Raw genomic sequence first — 14,410 nt, forward strand, 5'->3', positions numbered from 1 at the left:
TTTTTTTTTCTGCATTCTGACAAATTTAGCCTTGGTATAGCCGTACTTATTCATTATTCTAGTAGCAAGCACACTTTCGTAATACCATGGATGCAATTTAGTGAAAATGGCTACGATTTTAGATAATTCTGAATGTTTAAACTTCAAATTTTCAGATGGTTGCTTAGACAGCAAAGGTTATTTTGCACATGGCTGAGGGGTGACCTTTTATAGAGGTTTATAAAATAGTGAGGGGAATGGATCAGGGAAATAGACAAGTCTTTTCCCTGGCGTGGAGGAGTCCAGAACAAGAGGGCATAGGGTTAGGGTGAGAAGAGGAAATATTTAAAAGGGACCCAAGGGGCAAGTTCTTCATGCAGAGGGTGGTGCATGTATGGAATGAGCTTCCAGAGGAAGTGGTGGAGGCTGGTATAAATATAACATTTTAAAAGACATCTGGATGGGTATGTGAATAAGAAGCGTTTCAAGGGATATGCGCCAAGTGCTGGCAAATGGGACAAGATTAGGTTAGGATATCTGGCCGACATGGAAGAGTTGGACTGAAGGGTCTGTTTCCTTGCTGTACATCTGACACTGATATGGTTTATGTATATAGGATGTATATATTAAAAAGGGGACTTGGTTCTAGTGAGAAATAAATATTATAATTTCAACTGCATTACATGGACTGCACTGCCAACCAAATTATAATTCAATTTTGTATATACTTCTATTTATTTTGTTACATTTTTTTCAGCATTTTTTCTAGACTAAGCTTCTCCATGTAGAAATTGTGCCAGTGTCAACAGAATAGACTGAGAAACCAATTATTCAATAGATGTAGTCCCTGGATTGCAAATGGGTTCCATTCTGCAAGTCTGAATGATACAGGGTGATGGAAAACAGCTGTACATAAGTACAGGAAAAATTAATATGTATCTTTAAAATTCAAATGTGGGATCATGTTTGTAAGTATGAGTGTTGATAAGTTGGACTTCCTTAAATCAGGGATGTTCAGTAGTGTTTGATCTGGTAATGGAGTTATTTTAGGATTCTGGTGGTTGATGCCCTGGGAGATGATAAACCCCAGTTCTTAATTTACCAATCAGAAATTAGTATGTCTTTTCTATTTATTTGTGGCGTATGAGGATTCTGCAGCAGAGTGGTAATATCCCTTCTTCTGAACCAGGAGGCCCTGGTTCATGTCTATGTGCTCCAGAGGTATGTAATAGCATCTGAACAGGTTGATTAGAAAAATAGGCTTTTTAAAAAAAAATCTTGCCTTTGACAAGGTACTGCATGGAACATAGTTGAGTAAGGTTCCATCTCACGGGATCCAGGGTGAGATGTCCAATTGGATACAAAATTGGCTAGAATGTAGAAAACAGGATGGTGGTAGAGGTGAACCAGAGCTGAACTTGCACAGTCAATGGTAGGGCCCTGGGGAGTGTTATAGAACAAAGTGATCTATGGGTACAGGTTCATAACTCCTTTGAAAGAGGAGTCACGGGTATACAGGGTGGTGAAGGTTTTTGGTATGCTTGCTTTCATCAATCAGAACAATCAGTATAGGAGCTACACAAGATGTTAGTGAAGCCACATTTTGGAGTACTGCATGCAGTTTTGGTCGCCCTACTATAGAAAGGGTATTGAACTACAAAGACCGCAGAAAAGATTTACTCTGGTGTGTGACAATGTTGCTCTTTTGACAAAGTTATTTTATCCTTTGTTTTCCTTTTTTGAGTTATAAAAGCAGGGGTTCTGATGTGTCCGGTTTGTAAGGGTTTTAGGGCCAATTTGATTATAGCTAACAGACACTGCCTCAGGCAAAAGGCTTTAAAGTTTCTTTTAAAAGATTGTACAATATGGGGAGTAACCAGTTCTCCCAGCTCAGCTTTTCTGGTTGGTTTGTTTTTGTTTGTAGTAGCTGCTGCTCAGGTTTTCGCTGGGAACCCAGAGAAGCTGCTGGACCCAAAGAAACAACTCCATGCTGGTCCTGTCTCTCTGACATCTCTCCTGTATGAACCTGTGTTTCATTTTATCTTTTTTTTTGCCAAGGGGGTATTTATGGGGATGTTGCAGGTATTTGGAACAGCTTCATTAACTTGTGATAGAGTAGATTTAAGGTTTCAGATAAGTTACTCTAAATTGTTTTCTTTTGTTTGTGTATGAATAAATTTTTTGTTTAAAACTGAGTGGTTAGACCAGCTGCATCCCTCCTAGAATATCCAGTCTACACCTGCTTAAAACAACAAGAAAAGTTAGAGGCTGGGCTACCTCCTTGAAATGTTTTTGGGGGGTCTGGCCTGGTCCATAATAGGTGCTAGTTGGACCGGAGGGTTTGAGTTAGAAGGAGAGGTTTGATAGGCTAGGACTTTTTTTTGCCCCCTGGGATGTAGGCTAATAAGGGGTGACTTTTTAAAGAGTTCTATCAAACCATGAGAGGCATAAATAAGAGGTAGTTGGTGCCATTTCCCCGTGGTAGGTGACTCTGAAACTTGAGGGCACAGATTTAAGGTGAGATTAGAGAGATATAAAAGGGGCTAGAGGGACAATTTCTTTTTTCCACACAGGATGGTGGGTGTCTGGCTTTGGCTACCAGAGGTAGTTGTGTAGGTAAGTACAGTTTGTTATTTAAGAAACATTTGGATACATAGATGGATAGGATAGGTACTGAGGAAAATGGACCAAACACCTAGACAAATGGGGCTAGATTAATTATGGAAACTGGGCACATGGACATGGACTGAAGGGCCCATTTCCAAGCTGTAAACATATGTGACTCGGAGCATTGCTGGAAAGGTCACCCTTAATTGGACTCCTGATGATGATGAGACATGTTCTTTGAACTGCTGCTGTGTACATGAGTCCCAGGATTTTTTCCAGTGACAGCCAAAGAATGGTGATAAATTCTAATTCAGGAGGATGTGCCTGTTGAAGGGGAACTCTCAAATTATGATATTCCTGTGCATCCATTGCCCTCTTCCAAGTTTTAGTTGTCAAAGCTATATCAAACGAGCCTGATAAGTTCTGACAATATGTTTTCTTTAACAGAAATAGACTGCTGTCACTGTGCACCAGTAGTGGAGGGACTGAATGTTTAATGTGATGGATGGGATACCAATCCAGCTGGCTGCTTTTCCCGGGATGGTGTCAAGTTTTTGAAGGGTTGTTGGAACTGCACTAATCCAGGCAAGTGGGGACTGTTCTGTCACACTCCTGACTTATGAGTTTAATACAGCTGACCGGTTTGGAAGGGTCAGAATGAATTTCTCACCTTTTTTTAAAAATTCTCAGCTTTTGACCTGCTTTTGCGTTCATATGGTTAGTCCAGTTATGTTTCTGACCAAAGGGAGCCCCCAGGATGGGGAAATTCACTGACAATAATGCCGTTTAACGTCAAGAGGAGATTGCTAAGTGTCACTCTTGTTAATGTTGTTCCTTATTTGTTGCTGTTGTGGGGAAAAATCACCAGTCTGAGTTAGAATCTGGATTCAACAGCAGAGTTTATTGTGCAAAGAAACTGGAGGTTTGGGGTGGGGGGGGAGACATCCGCCAACATGGCCGTCAGCTGTGAGCCTGCTCTCACCCTCTGAGCACATGTCATGATATCTTATACATTTCATGTTGTAATGGTCCAGATATTTAGTCTGTATTTTTGCAGCATGGTTTGTTTATAGAAAACATTAGAGTCCTTGTCAGTTTCAGCAGCTACGCAGAAGTCCATTGCTACAGTAATTGGTTGTGATCGTTCTTCCTGAGAAGAAGGGTCATTTTTCCATTACTGCAAATCTGAATTATAAACACTTGTATACAGGCAGTCTCAGGTAGTTAACATTTCTTTGAAAGTGGTGGCTGGACTCACACTCTGGCGGACATTTGACATTTGTGTATTCTCTTCCCCCAAGTGCCTTAAACTAATTGTGTTCTGTGTCTATTGTGTTGGTATCCTGTTGGCCTCAGGCAGTATCTGTGTGTGCTTTGCTGTATTTTTCCATGTAATAGCTCAGTGGCCATCTTGTGTGCTAAGTGACCAACTTGTGGCTCAGCAGCCATCTTGGGGCATACTGACACAGGACCCACAGACACACCAACTCCCACTTCACTGCTACATGCAGACCTGGCCTACTTTAGTAAGGAATTGTGAATGTGAACATTGTGCAAACATCACTGAAGATAATGGAATTTGTATAGCAATATTCTACAAATACTATTACAACACCAGAAAGGCAACTGATAAAGAAGCTGAATATGGTTTAGCCTAAGACAGTACTGCAGACGTTCCTCAGTAATGTCCTACGATTAAAATGATTGACTGACCGCCAGCAACTCTGTCTTGGTGCTATGACTTCAGTTTTCCAAGCGTTCCTTGATGGTAGAAACAGTCCCTTTTAGAATTCCACTTTTATACATATTTGGACTAAGGCTGCAATGATGTTTGAAGCAGAATGGCCATGATGGATCCCAGTACCATCAATGAAACCTTCCATCACTTCGCTGCTCAAATGTAATACATACGTAATCCAGCAGAGGCTAGTGTTGGAGCTCCACTGGAACAGCTTAATTAAGGTGCAACTAATTCTAGAACACCCAGGCTTCACTCCTACAATGGGGATGTTGTCAGGGCCCATAGCCTTTGCTAAATCTAGGTCCTAATAAAAATAATTTTGTGATATGGAGTGAATTTAATTCATTGCAGGTTGGTATCTGTAATGCTGATGACCTTAACTCCTTGCACTGAACAATGTGCCATACTGACTGCTGAGACGTGGATATGAAAGTCATTTAGTACAGAACAAGGTACCAGAGATTTTAGAGAGAAAAAATCAGGAAGGAATGTGTTGGTAGATTCTAGATGCCCAAAGCTAATGAAATTGTGCCAGAGTTAAAATGATTATAGCTTAAGCGGCATAACTCAGATGTACAGCGTGGAAATAGACACTTCGGTTCAACTCGTCCAGGCTGATCAGATATTCCAACCTAATCTAGTCTCACCTGCCAGCACCCAGCCCATATTCCTCCAAACCCTTCCTATTAAAGCTGCCGCTTAAATGTTGCAATTGTACCAGCCTCCTCCACTTCCTCTGGCAACTCATTTCATACACATACCACCCTCTGTGTGAAAACGTTGCCTGTTAGGTCTGTCTTATAGCTTTCCCCTGTCACTCTAAACCTATGCCCTCTAGCTCTGGACTTCTCCACCCTAGGAAAAAGACCTTATCTATTTATCCTATCCATTCCCCTCATGATTTTATAAACCTCCTTAAGGTCACCCCTCAGCCTCCGACGCTCCAGGGAAAAAAGCCCCACCCTGTTCAGCTTCTCCCTATAGTTCAAATACTCCAACCCTGGCAACATCCTTGTAAATCTTTTCTGAACCCTTTCAAGTTTCACAACACCCTTCTGATAGGAAGGAGACCAGAATTATATGCACTTTTGGAATATTGCATACGGAGCTATGAACCTGCACTCCAAGGTCTCCTTGTTAAGCAACACTCCCGAGGACCTTACCATTAAGTGTACAAGTCCTGCTAAGAGTTCCTTTCCCAAAATGTAACACTCATTTATCTAAATTACATTCCATCTGCCACTCCTAAGCCCATTGACCCATGTGACCAAGAATCTGAGGTAACCTCCTTCGCTATCCACTATCCTCCAATTTTGGTGTAATCTGCAAACTTACTAACTAAACTTGTGTTCATATCCAAATCATTTATTTAAATGACAAAAAATAGTGGATCCAGCACTGCTCCTTGTGGCACTCCACTGATCTCAGGCCTCCACTCTGGAAAAATAACCCTCCACCACCGTTTGAGCCAGCTCTGTATCCAAATGGCAAATTCTCCTTGTATTTCATGAGATCTAACCTTGCTAACCAGTTTCCCTTTGGGAATTCTGTCGACCGTCTTACTGAAGTCATATATATCATGTCCACTGCTCTGCTCTCATCAATCCTCTTTGTTGCTACTTCAAAAAACTCAATCAAGTTTGAGACAGGATTTCCCACACACAAAGCCATGTTGACTATCCCTAATCAGTGCTTGCCTTTCCAAATACATGTACATCCTGTCCCTCAGGATTCCCTCCAACAACTTGCCCACCACAGATGTCAGGCTCATTGGTCTACTGTCCTTACCACTTTTTTCTTAAATAATGACATCACATTAGCCAACCTCCAGTCTTCCGGCACCTCACCTGTGACTATCAATGATACAAATATCTCAGCAAGGGGCCCAGCAATCACTTCCCTAGCTTCCCACAGAGTTCTAGGGTACACCTGTTCAGATCCTGGGGATTTAGCCACCTTTATGCATTTTAAGACATCCAGCACTTCCTCCTCTGTAATATGGACATTTTTCAAGATGTCACTATCTATTTCCCTAAAAGACCTTTTTCCACAGTAAATATTGATGCAAAATACTCATTTAGTATCTTCTTTCCCCGCCCCCCCCACTCCAATATCTCTTGCGGCTCCACACAAAGGCCACCTTGCTGATCTTTTGAGGGGCCCTATTCTCTCCCTAGTTACCTTTTTGTCCTTAATATACTTGTAAAAACTCTTTGGATTCTCCTTAACCTTAATTGCCAAAGCTATCTCATGTCCCCTTTTTACCCTCCTGATTTCTCTCTTCATTATACTCCTATGACCTATCCTGTCTATAACTGACATATGCTTCCTTCTTTTTTTTTAACCAAACCTCCATTTCTTTGGTCATCCAGCATTCCCTATACCTACCAGCCTTTTGTTTCACCCTAACAGGAATATACGGTCTCTGGATTGTTATCTCATTTCTGAAGGCTTTCCATTTTCCGGCTGCCCCCAATCAGCTTTTGAAAGTTCTTGCCTAATACCGTCAAAATTGGCCTTTCTCCAATTTAGAACTTCAGCTTTGAGATCTGGTCTATCCTTTTCCAGCACTATTTTAAAACTTAGAATTATGGTCGTTGGCCCCAAAGTGCTCCCCCACTGACACCTCCGTCACCTGCCATGCCTTATTTCTCAAGAGTAGGTAAAGTTTTGCACCTTCTCTGGTGGGTACATCCACATACTGGATCAGAAAATTTTCTTGTGCACACTTAAAGGGTTTAGATGGAGAGGAATTTAACACTATGGCAGTCCCAGTCTATGTTTGGAAAGTTAAAATCCCTACCATAACCACCCTATTATTCTTACAGATAGTTGAGATCTCCTTACAAATTTGTTTCTCAATTTCCCTCTGACTATTGGGGGGGGGGGGGTCTATAATACAATCCCAATAACGTGATCATCCCTTTCTTATTTTTCAGTTCCACCCAATTAACTTCCCTGGATGTATTTCTGGGAATATCCTCCCTCAGCACAGCAGTAATGCTATTCCTTATGAAAAACGCCACTCCCCCTCCTCTCTCGCCTCCCTTTCTATCCTTCCTGTAGCATTTGTATCCTGGAACATTAAGCTGCCAGTCCTGTCCATTCCTGAGCCATGTTTCTGTAATTGCTATGATATCCCAGTCCCATGTTCCTAACCATGCCTTGAGTTCATCTGCCTTTCCTGTTAGGCCTCTTGCATTGAACTAAATGCAGTTTCAGTCCTACTTCGTTCTCTGCTTTGTCTCTGCCTGCTCTGACTGTTTGCCTCACTACTTTTCTCAACTGTACCAGTCTGTTTGATCTCTTTCCTCGCTTATGTTTCCTGTTTCCTGATTCCCACTACCACCTTACTAGTTGAAATCCTCCCAAGCAGCTCTGGCAAATCTCCCTGTCAGTATATTAGTCCCCTTCCATTTCAGGTGCAATCTCTCCTCCTTGTACAGATCACATCTTCCCCAGAAGAGATTCCACTGATCCAAAAATGTGAATCCTTCGCCTATACACCTGCTCCTCAGCCATGCATTCATCTGCTCTATCCTCCTATTCCTACCCTCACTAGCTCATATCACTAGGACTAATCCAGCTATATTCACAGGTAATTAAAGATTGGCACATATATCAATGTGAAGAGCACAAATAAGGGTTTGATAAACTGGCCACCACAGTGAAACAGGGCAAAAGTGAGGACTGCAGATGCTGGAAAGCAGAGTTTAGATCATAGTGGTGCTGGAAAAGCACAGTAGGTCAGGCAGCATCAGAGGAGCAGGAAAATCAACATTTTGGGCAAAAGCCCTTCACCAGGAATAGAGGCAGGAAGCCTCCAGGGTGGAGAGATAAATGGGGGAACGTGGGGTTGGGGAGAAGGTAGCAAAGAATACAATAGGTGAATGGGGGTGGGGATGGAGGTGATAGATCAGAAAGAAGGTTGGAGAAGGGGTTGATTGGTGCGGGTGTCCTGGAGATGTTCCCTGAAGTGCTCTGGGAGGAGGTATCCAGTCTCCCCAATGTAGAGGACACCGCATTGGGAGCAACAGATACAATAAATGACCAGAACCTCATCACCTCAGGAGATCTCCCATCCACATCTTTGGGACTGGTGGATGTTAAATGTGGCATTCCAGGCAGCATTTTGTGTGGTACCACAAAGGTTAATACAGAAAAAAAAAGTTTGTTGTGTACAATATTGGCATAGATAGATGGCCAGCTAATGACAGTAGGCGTAAAGTAACTTTCTGACTAGATGTAATAAGTATGTGCACTAGGACCTCAACAATTTACAAATTCTGTGACTTAATGAAGGGACCAAAGACACAGTCTAAAGATGACGACGACACAATAGGAAAATAAGAGTTGAACATGACATAATATACTTATCTTTTTGTATCCTGCTTAAGTAAGCGGGCAAAGATCTGGCAAATGGAGTATAATGAAAATGTGAAGTTGTGCATTTTTACAAGAAGAATAAAAAAGCATACTACTTGAATGGTGAGTTTTCATAGATGTGAGCTGCAGAAGGATTTGGGTGGTCTAAATGTATGAAATTGCACAAGGTTAGTAGGCAGGTACAGCAAGTAATTAGCAAAGATGATAATGTTATTGCTCATAGAGATAAATGGAATGCAAAAGAAAGATGTTATGCTTCAGTTGTACAGACCATTGGTGAGACCATGGAGTAATGTGTAATTTCATACTTAAGTAGAAATATAAATGGAAGCAGCTCTGATGTTTACCAAACTACTACCTGCACTGGCTTGTATTTGCTGGAGTTTAGAAAAGCAAGTGGAAAATTGAATGATTGAAACATAAAGGTCCAGAGGCATTTTCATAAGGTAAATCTAGAAAGTGTTTAATTTTGTGGGAGAATCCAGAACTTGGTGTCACCATTTAAAAATGGGCAACTTCCTATTTGCAATGAGATTTTTTAAGTTTTCACCATACAGGATAGTAAATCCTTGGCACTCAGTTCTTAAAACATGGGATCAGAATTCATAATTTTTTTTAGGCAGAGATATATAGTCTCTTGGTAAGAAAGGGGGTAGATAGGAATGTGGAGTAATTTTATACAGCATGACCCTACTGCGAATGGTAAAGCAGGTTTAGAGGTAGAAAATGGCCTAGACCTGTTCTTTAATCCGTACGTTCCTATGAAAGACAGAACCTTCCATGACATTGCAGCAAGCATTCAAATCTCTTAAAACTTCAGATTTTTAAATATGTTCCTAATCAACCAGCTAAGATGTTATTACATATATAGAGAAGGTGGGACTTGAACTTGAGCCTTCTGGTCTAAAGGTAGGCATGCTACTACTACATTAGAATCTTTGTGATAATTTTAAAAATTATTGTATTGTTTTAAGCTAGTATCTAATTAGAAATAGTAGAGTGCACAATCTATGAACAAGGGACCCAGGTTCAATTCCCGCCTTTGTGCAAACTCCACGCAGACAGTTGCCTTTCTCCCCGTGTCTGTGTGGGTTTCCTCCCATAGTCCAAAGATGTGCAGGTTAGGTAAATTGGCTATGCTAAATTGTCCCTAGTGTTAGGTGCATTAGTCAGGGGTAAATGTAGGGGAATGGGTCTGGGTGGGTTGCTCTTCAGAGAGTCTGTGTGGACTTGTTGGCTGAAGGGCCTGTTTCCTCACTGTAGGGAATCTAATTTAATCTACCGTTACTCTTTCCCTATCCTCATTAACCAAATTGTCAAAGCAAGCTCATGTACATCTTCTCACAGCTCAGTTTTTCTCCTAGAACTTGGTGTCTTATCTGCTTTTAGGAAGGTGAAACCAATTCCTTTGAGAAAAAAAGGATAAAAATATTAACTCTCCGATGTACATGTGAGTGCATTACTAAAACCACAAAGACTTAAGGTGTGCAATATTTTATTTTACAAAAGGCATATTTGACACCAAGTCACATTTCTCAACAAACAAAATTCCACAAATTAATATTTACTAGACTGGTTTCAAGAAATCTTCATTGCCATAAGTTGACTGTTCTGAAACAATTTTGTTCATCTGATTTGGCAGATTTCATTGCTTGCTTATTTGTAATAAGATCATTTTGTGTTAGTATTGCACTTAAATTTCTACAGTTGCATTTTAAACATCCACTTATAATAAGATACAACTTCAAGATCCGCTTCTTACCTCTCTAGGTTGCGAAACGTTAGACGTGGAGTTAAAATTGTACAATACAAAATACATAATTGGTTCCTATTATTTTTCTTTAATGGAAATCTCATTATTTCTACAACTTTCACATCATCGTGACTGGACCTTTTGAATGTGAGCCACAACAATGAATGCATTTTAGTGAATGTAAGCGCAAAGAGTCAGAAAATGCATTCTACAAACAATTCATTTCCATCTGCGTATTGCTTGATTTTTTCAAGGTCACTCCTTTTGTACAACAGGCAGTAAGTCATTTTGAACCTTTTGTCAATTTAGGTTTTAACTTAGCAAGAAATGCATTTCCATGTTTTGGTTTCTCCAAATTCCAGTTGCATGGATTCTCTCAACTGATGTCTGATTGGAGATCCCCTTTTACTTCCCGCTCTCTGTTTATTTTACGAAAAAACGATTTTCCATATTCATAGGAACTGATCATTATAGCACAAGCTGGTGCTACCTTCATTAAACGAGGCAATAAACCTGGAGAATAAAGTAGAAACGATTTACATCCAGAAGACAATTATTTACTGAAATACTCATTCTTACACACATATTACTTATGTAATAATTGTACTAATTTTGTCATAGAGCCATACAGGATGGAAACAGATGCTTTGGTCCACCTTGTCTGTGGTAAGTAAAGGACATGTATAAAATTTGGATTGATTGGCTAAACAGAGTGCTTCAAGGTGAAACATCCAACAGTGAACAAGAGGTCATAGTTTTAGGCTATCTGATCGCAGATTTAAAACAGATGAATTATTTTTCTCAAAAGGGAAGACAACTATTGTGTGTTGGGCACTAGAACACTGAAGTTAAGGAAAATAGAGACATGTTTAATTAGTAATGGTTTAAAAAGTGTTTTTGAGTGCAACTACGCGCTAGATGGAAGAAACCCTTCTGCGTACGGGGTGTTAGATGAAACTGATAGTTATTGAACAAAATTGTGAACAAACTACAAATGAAATAATTTTGCTTATGATTTAAAAAAAAATATGGAAAGAGCCAAATGTGGAGTACACAACAGAAACACATCCTAATGCTGCAATGACCTAATGGTTACAACGCAAACTCAAATTTATTGATTAAATAACTCTAGTCCATATGCAAGATTCATACAGACTTACCAACGAATAAACCTCCAAATCCAGACTCTGTTACAATTCTTTCCATTATTTTCCAGGTGGTGGTTAAGGTTTTTTGTGACTCTGGAAAATAAATTAATCATCACAGATACATGATTGTACTGCATCAGACAGAGATGATATTTTGAAATTAGGAACATGATATCCATGTTAGAGGACAATTGAAACCTATTGTTGGCTTCTTTGGCTATGTATAGAGAGTCTGGTGGTGGAATAACTAGTAAGCATATCAGCTTGATTCAGCATATGATGTGGCTAGATGATAGATTTCAAACCTTATTATACAACTTGAGCTTAATATCCAGAATGATAGTGTGGGGCTGAGGGAGATGTTTTATTGTCAGAATTGTAGTTTTTTGATAGAATTTTTGCTCCATATTTTATATGGCTAGGAGTTATATAGCATAGAAACAGACCCTTTTGGTCCAACCACTCCTTGCCAAACATAATCCCAAACTAAACTAGTCTCATCTAACTGTTCCTGGCCTATTTCCTTTCAAACCATCTCCTATTAGTGTACCTCTCCAAATGCCTTTTAAAAGGTTGTAATTGTATTCACATCCACCACTTCCTTGAAGTTCATTCTACACACAAACCACTGTTTAAAGAAAATTGCCTTGTGTACTTTATATCTCTCTTGTCTCACCTTAATATTCCACCCCCCTCCCTGCAGTCTTTAAATCCCTGATCTTAGGAAAAAGACAGCTACCATTATTTTATAAACTTCTATAAGTTTACTTCACCAGCCTTTTTTATTCTAACTCAAACTCAATCTGCCATACCCAGCAACATAATGGTAAATTTCTTTTGAACCGGCTCCAGCTTAATCACATCCTTCCTATAATTGAGTGACCAGAACTGAACACAGTATTCCAGAAGAGTCCTCACCAAGGTCCTTTACAACCTCAACATGACTTCCCAATTCCTCTGCTCAAAGCACTGAGCAACGAAGGCAAATGTGCCAGGACCTTTTTAACCACTCTGTCTGTGATGCAAGCTTCAAAGAAATATGTATTTGCAGCCCTAGGATTCCCTGTTATGCAACACTACCCAAGGCCCTACCATTAATTGTATATACCCTACCCCTGCTGTTATACCAAATGTAATACCTCTTATTTATCCAGATTGAACTCCATCTGCTGTTTTCAGTCCATTGACCCATTTGATCAAGATTCCTTTGTAATCTTAGAAGACCTTCTTTACTGTCTACTATAACACCAAAATTGGTGGCATTTGCAAACTTACTAACCATACCTTCTATACTCTCATCAAAATCATTTATATAAATGACAACTAAAGAGGACCACAATTTCATGGGGTTCTTTTGGAGAAGAATTAGACGGCCTTCTGCTATTCTAACCAACATTCCTGCTAATCTTAAAAACTAAGACTGTGTGGATATTTGTTTCATTGTTGTTTGTGGGAAAACAGCTGCAGTTTCTTAGAGGACGTGATTGTGTAGTGATATTGTTACTGGACTAGTAGTGGCAATGTTCTGGCAAGTAGGGTTCAAATTCCAGCACAACCAATGTTTGAATTTAAAATTCATTTTTAAAAAAATCTAGAATGAAAACTTTAAAAAGTACCATGGAACCATAGTTGATTATTGTAAAAATCCACCTGGTCATGAATGTCTTTTAGTGAAGACAACCCCCACATTACCTCAGACATACAGCAACAGGGTCAACTCAACTACCTTCTTAATGGGTTGCTTGGCCATTTGAGTGGTATTAAAGTCTCAAAGGAATGAAACTGAACAGACCAACTGGCATTGATTTTGGAAATGATGCCCAAGTATATCTTGTACACAAAAACAGGATCAAATTCAAAAGCTCCAGTCTTCTCTTGAACCAGCAATAAAATGATGCAAGGTGTCATCAATAGTGCTACAAAACACCATCTGCCCAACAATGCAGTGTTTATTCCATCAGAGCCATTTAGCTCCTAACATGGACAAAAGAGCTAAAGCCAGAGGGTAAATGAGAGTGACGGCCCTTGGCATCAAGCCACATTTGATGGTTCTTTGGTGTCAAAGTCAATGGAAATCAGGGGAAACATGCTGTTGCCTGAAGTCATGTCTAGCTCAAACTGAAATTTTGTGATTGAAAGGTCAGTCTCAGGACATCCCTGCAGGGATGTCCTCCGTATAGAATCCTAGATCCCATCATCACAAGCTGCTTCGTCAGTGACCTAATCTGTGTCATAAAGGTCAGAAGTGGAAATGCTCACTAATCATTGCGGTGTTCAGCACTATTCGTGACTCCTTAGATACAGAAGCAATCAGTGTCCAAATGCAATAAGGTTGGGAAAATATCCAAGCTTGTGCTGACATAGTGCTAGGCAATGAATCTCCCACAAGTGAGAATCCAGCTATTAGTCCACGACATTGCCCTCACCAAATCCCCACTATCAATAGCCTGGGGTTATCATTGACCATAATCAGTTCATCAAGTTCAGTTTCTGGAGGTGCCAGTGTTGGGCTGGGGAGGACAAAGTTAAAAATCACAGTACCAGGTTGTAGTTCAACACGTTTATTTGTAAGTTCAAACTTTCGGAGCACTGCTCCTTCAGATAGCTAGAGGGGCAGAATTTATAGTAAAAGATCAAAGTGTCATACAACTGATGCGATGTATTGAACAAACCAAGATTGCTATTAAGTTTTTAATCACTTAGAATGGGAATGCAGGTTTTGAATTATTAATTTGTACATCTCAACTTCTTTCAAGTCACAGTCCTGTGATAATTTAAGGTTTTATCAGTATAAAA

At 40.0% G+C, this 14,410-nt stretch overlaps 1 protein-coding gene across 4 annotated transcripts in view; it reads right to left on the bottom strand.

Annotated features, from left to right (window-relative positions):
* Positions 1 to 10,191: 10,191 nt before the first annotated feature.
* Positions 10,192 to 14,410, bottom strand: part of LOC140480674 (mitochondrial glutathione transporter SLC25A40-like) — a 65,649-nt gene continuing 61,430 nt past the window's right edge. For all 4 annotated transcript variants that reach the window (XM_072575860.1, XM_072575861.1, XM_072575858.1 and 1 more), the window contains 2 exons: positions 11,627 to 11,707; positions 10,192 to 10,979 (listed from right to left, as the gene is read on the bottom strand). In XM_072575860.1, the coding sequence (XP_072431961.1) occupies positions 10,843 to 10,979; positions 11,627 to 11,707 (218 nt within the window). In that variant the 3' untranslated portion in view covers positions 10,192 to 10,842. The remainder of the gene's footprint in view (positions 10,980 to 11,626; positions 11,708 to 14,410) is intronic.

The sequence above is a fragment of the Chiloscyllium punctatum genome, chromosome 8, assembly GCF_047496795.1.
Source record: "Chiloscyllium punctatum isolate Juve2018m chromosome 8, sChiPun1.3, whole genome shotgun sequence".
NCBI lineage: Eukaryota > Metazoa > Chordata > Chondrichthyes > Orectolobiformes > Hemiscylliidae > Chiloscyllium > Chiloscyllium punctatum.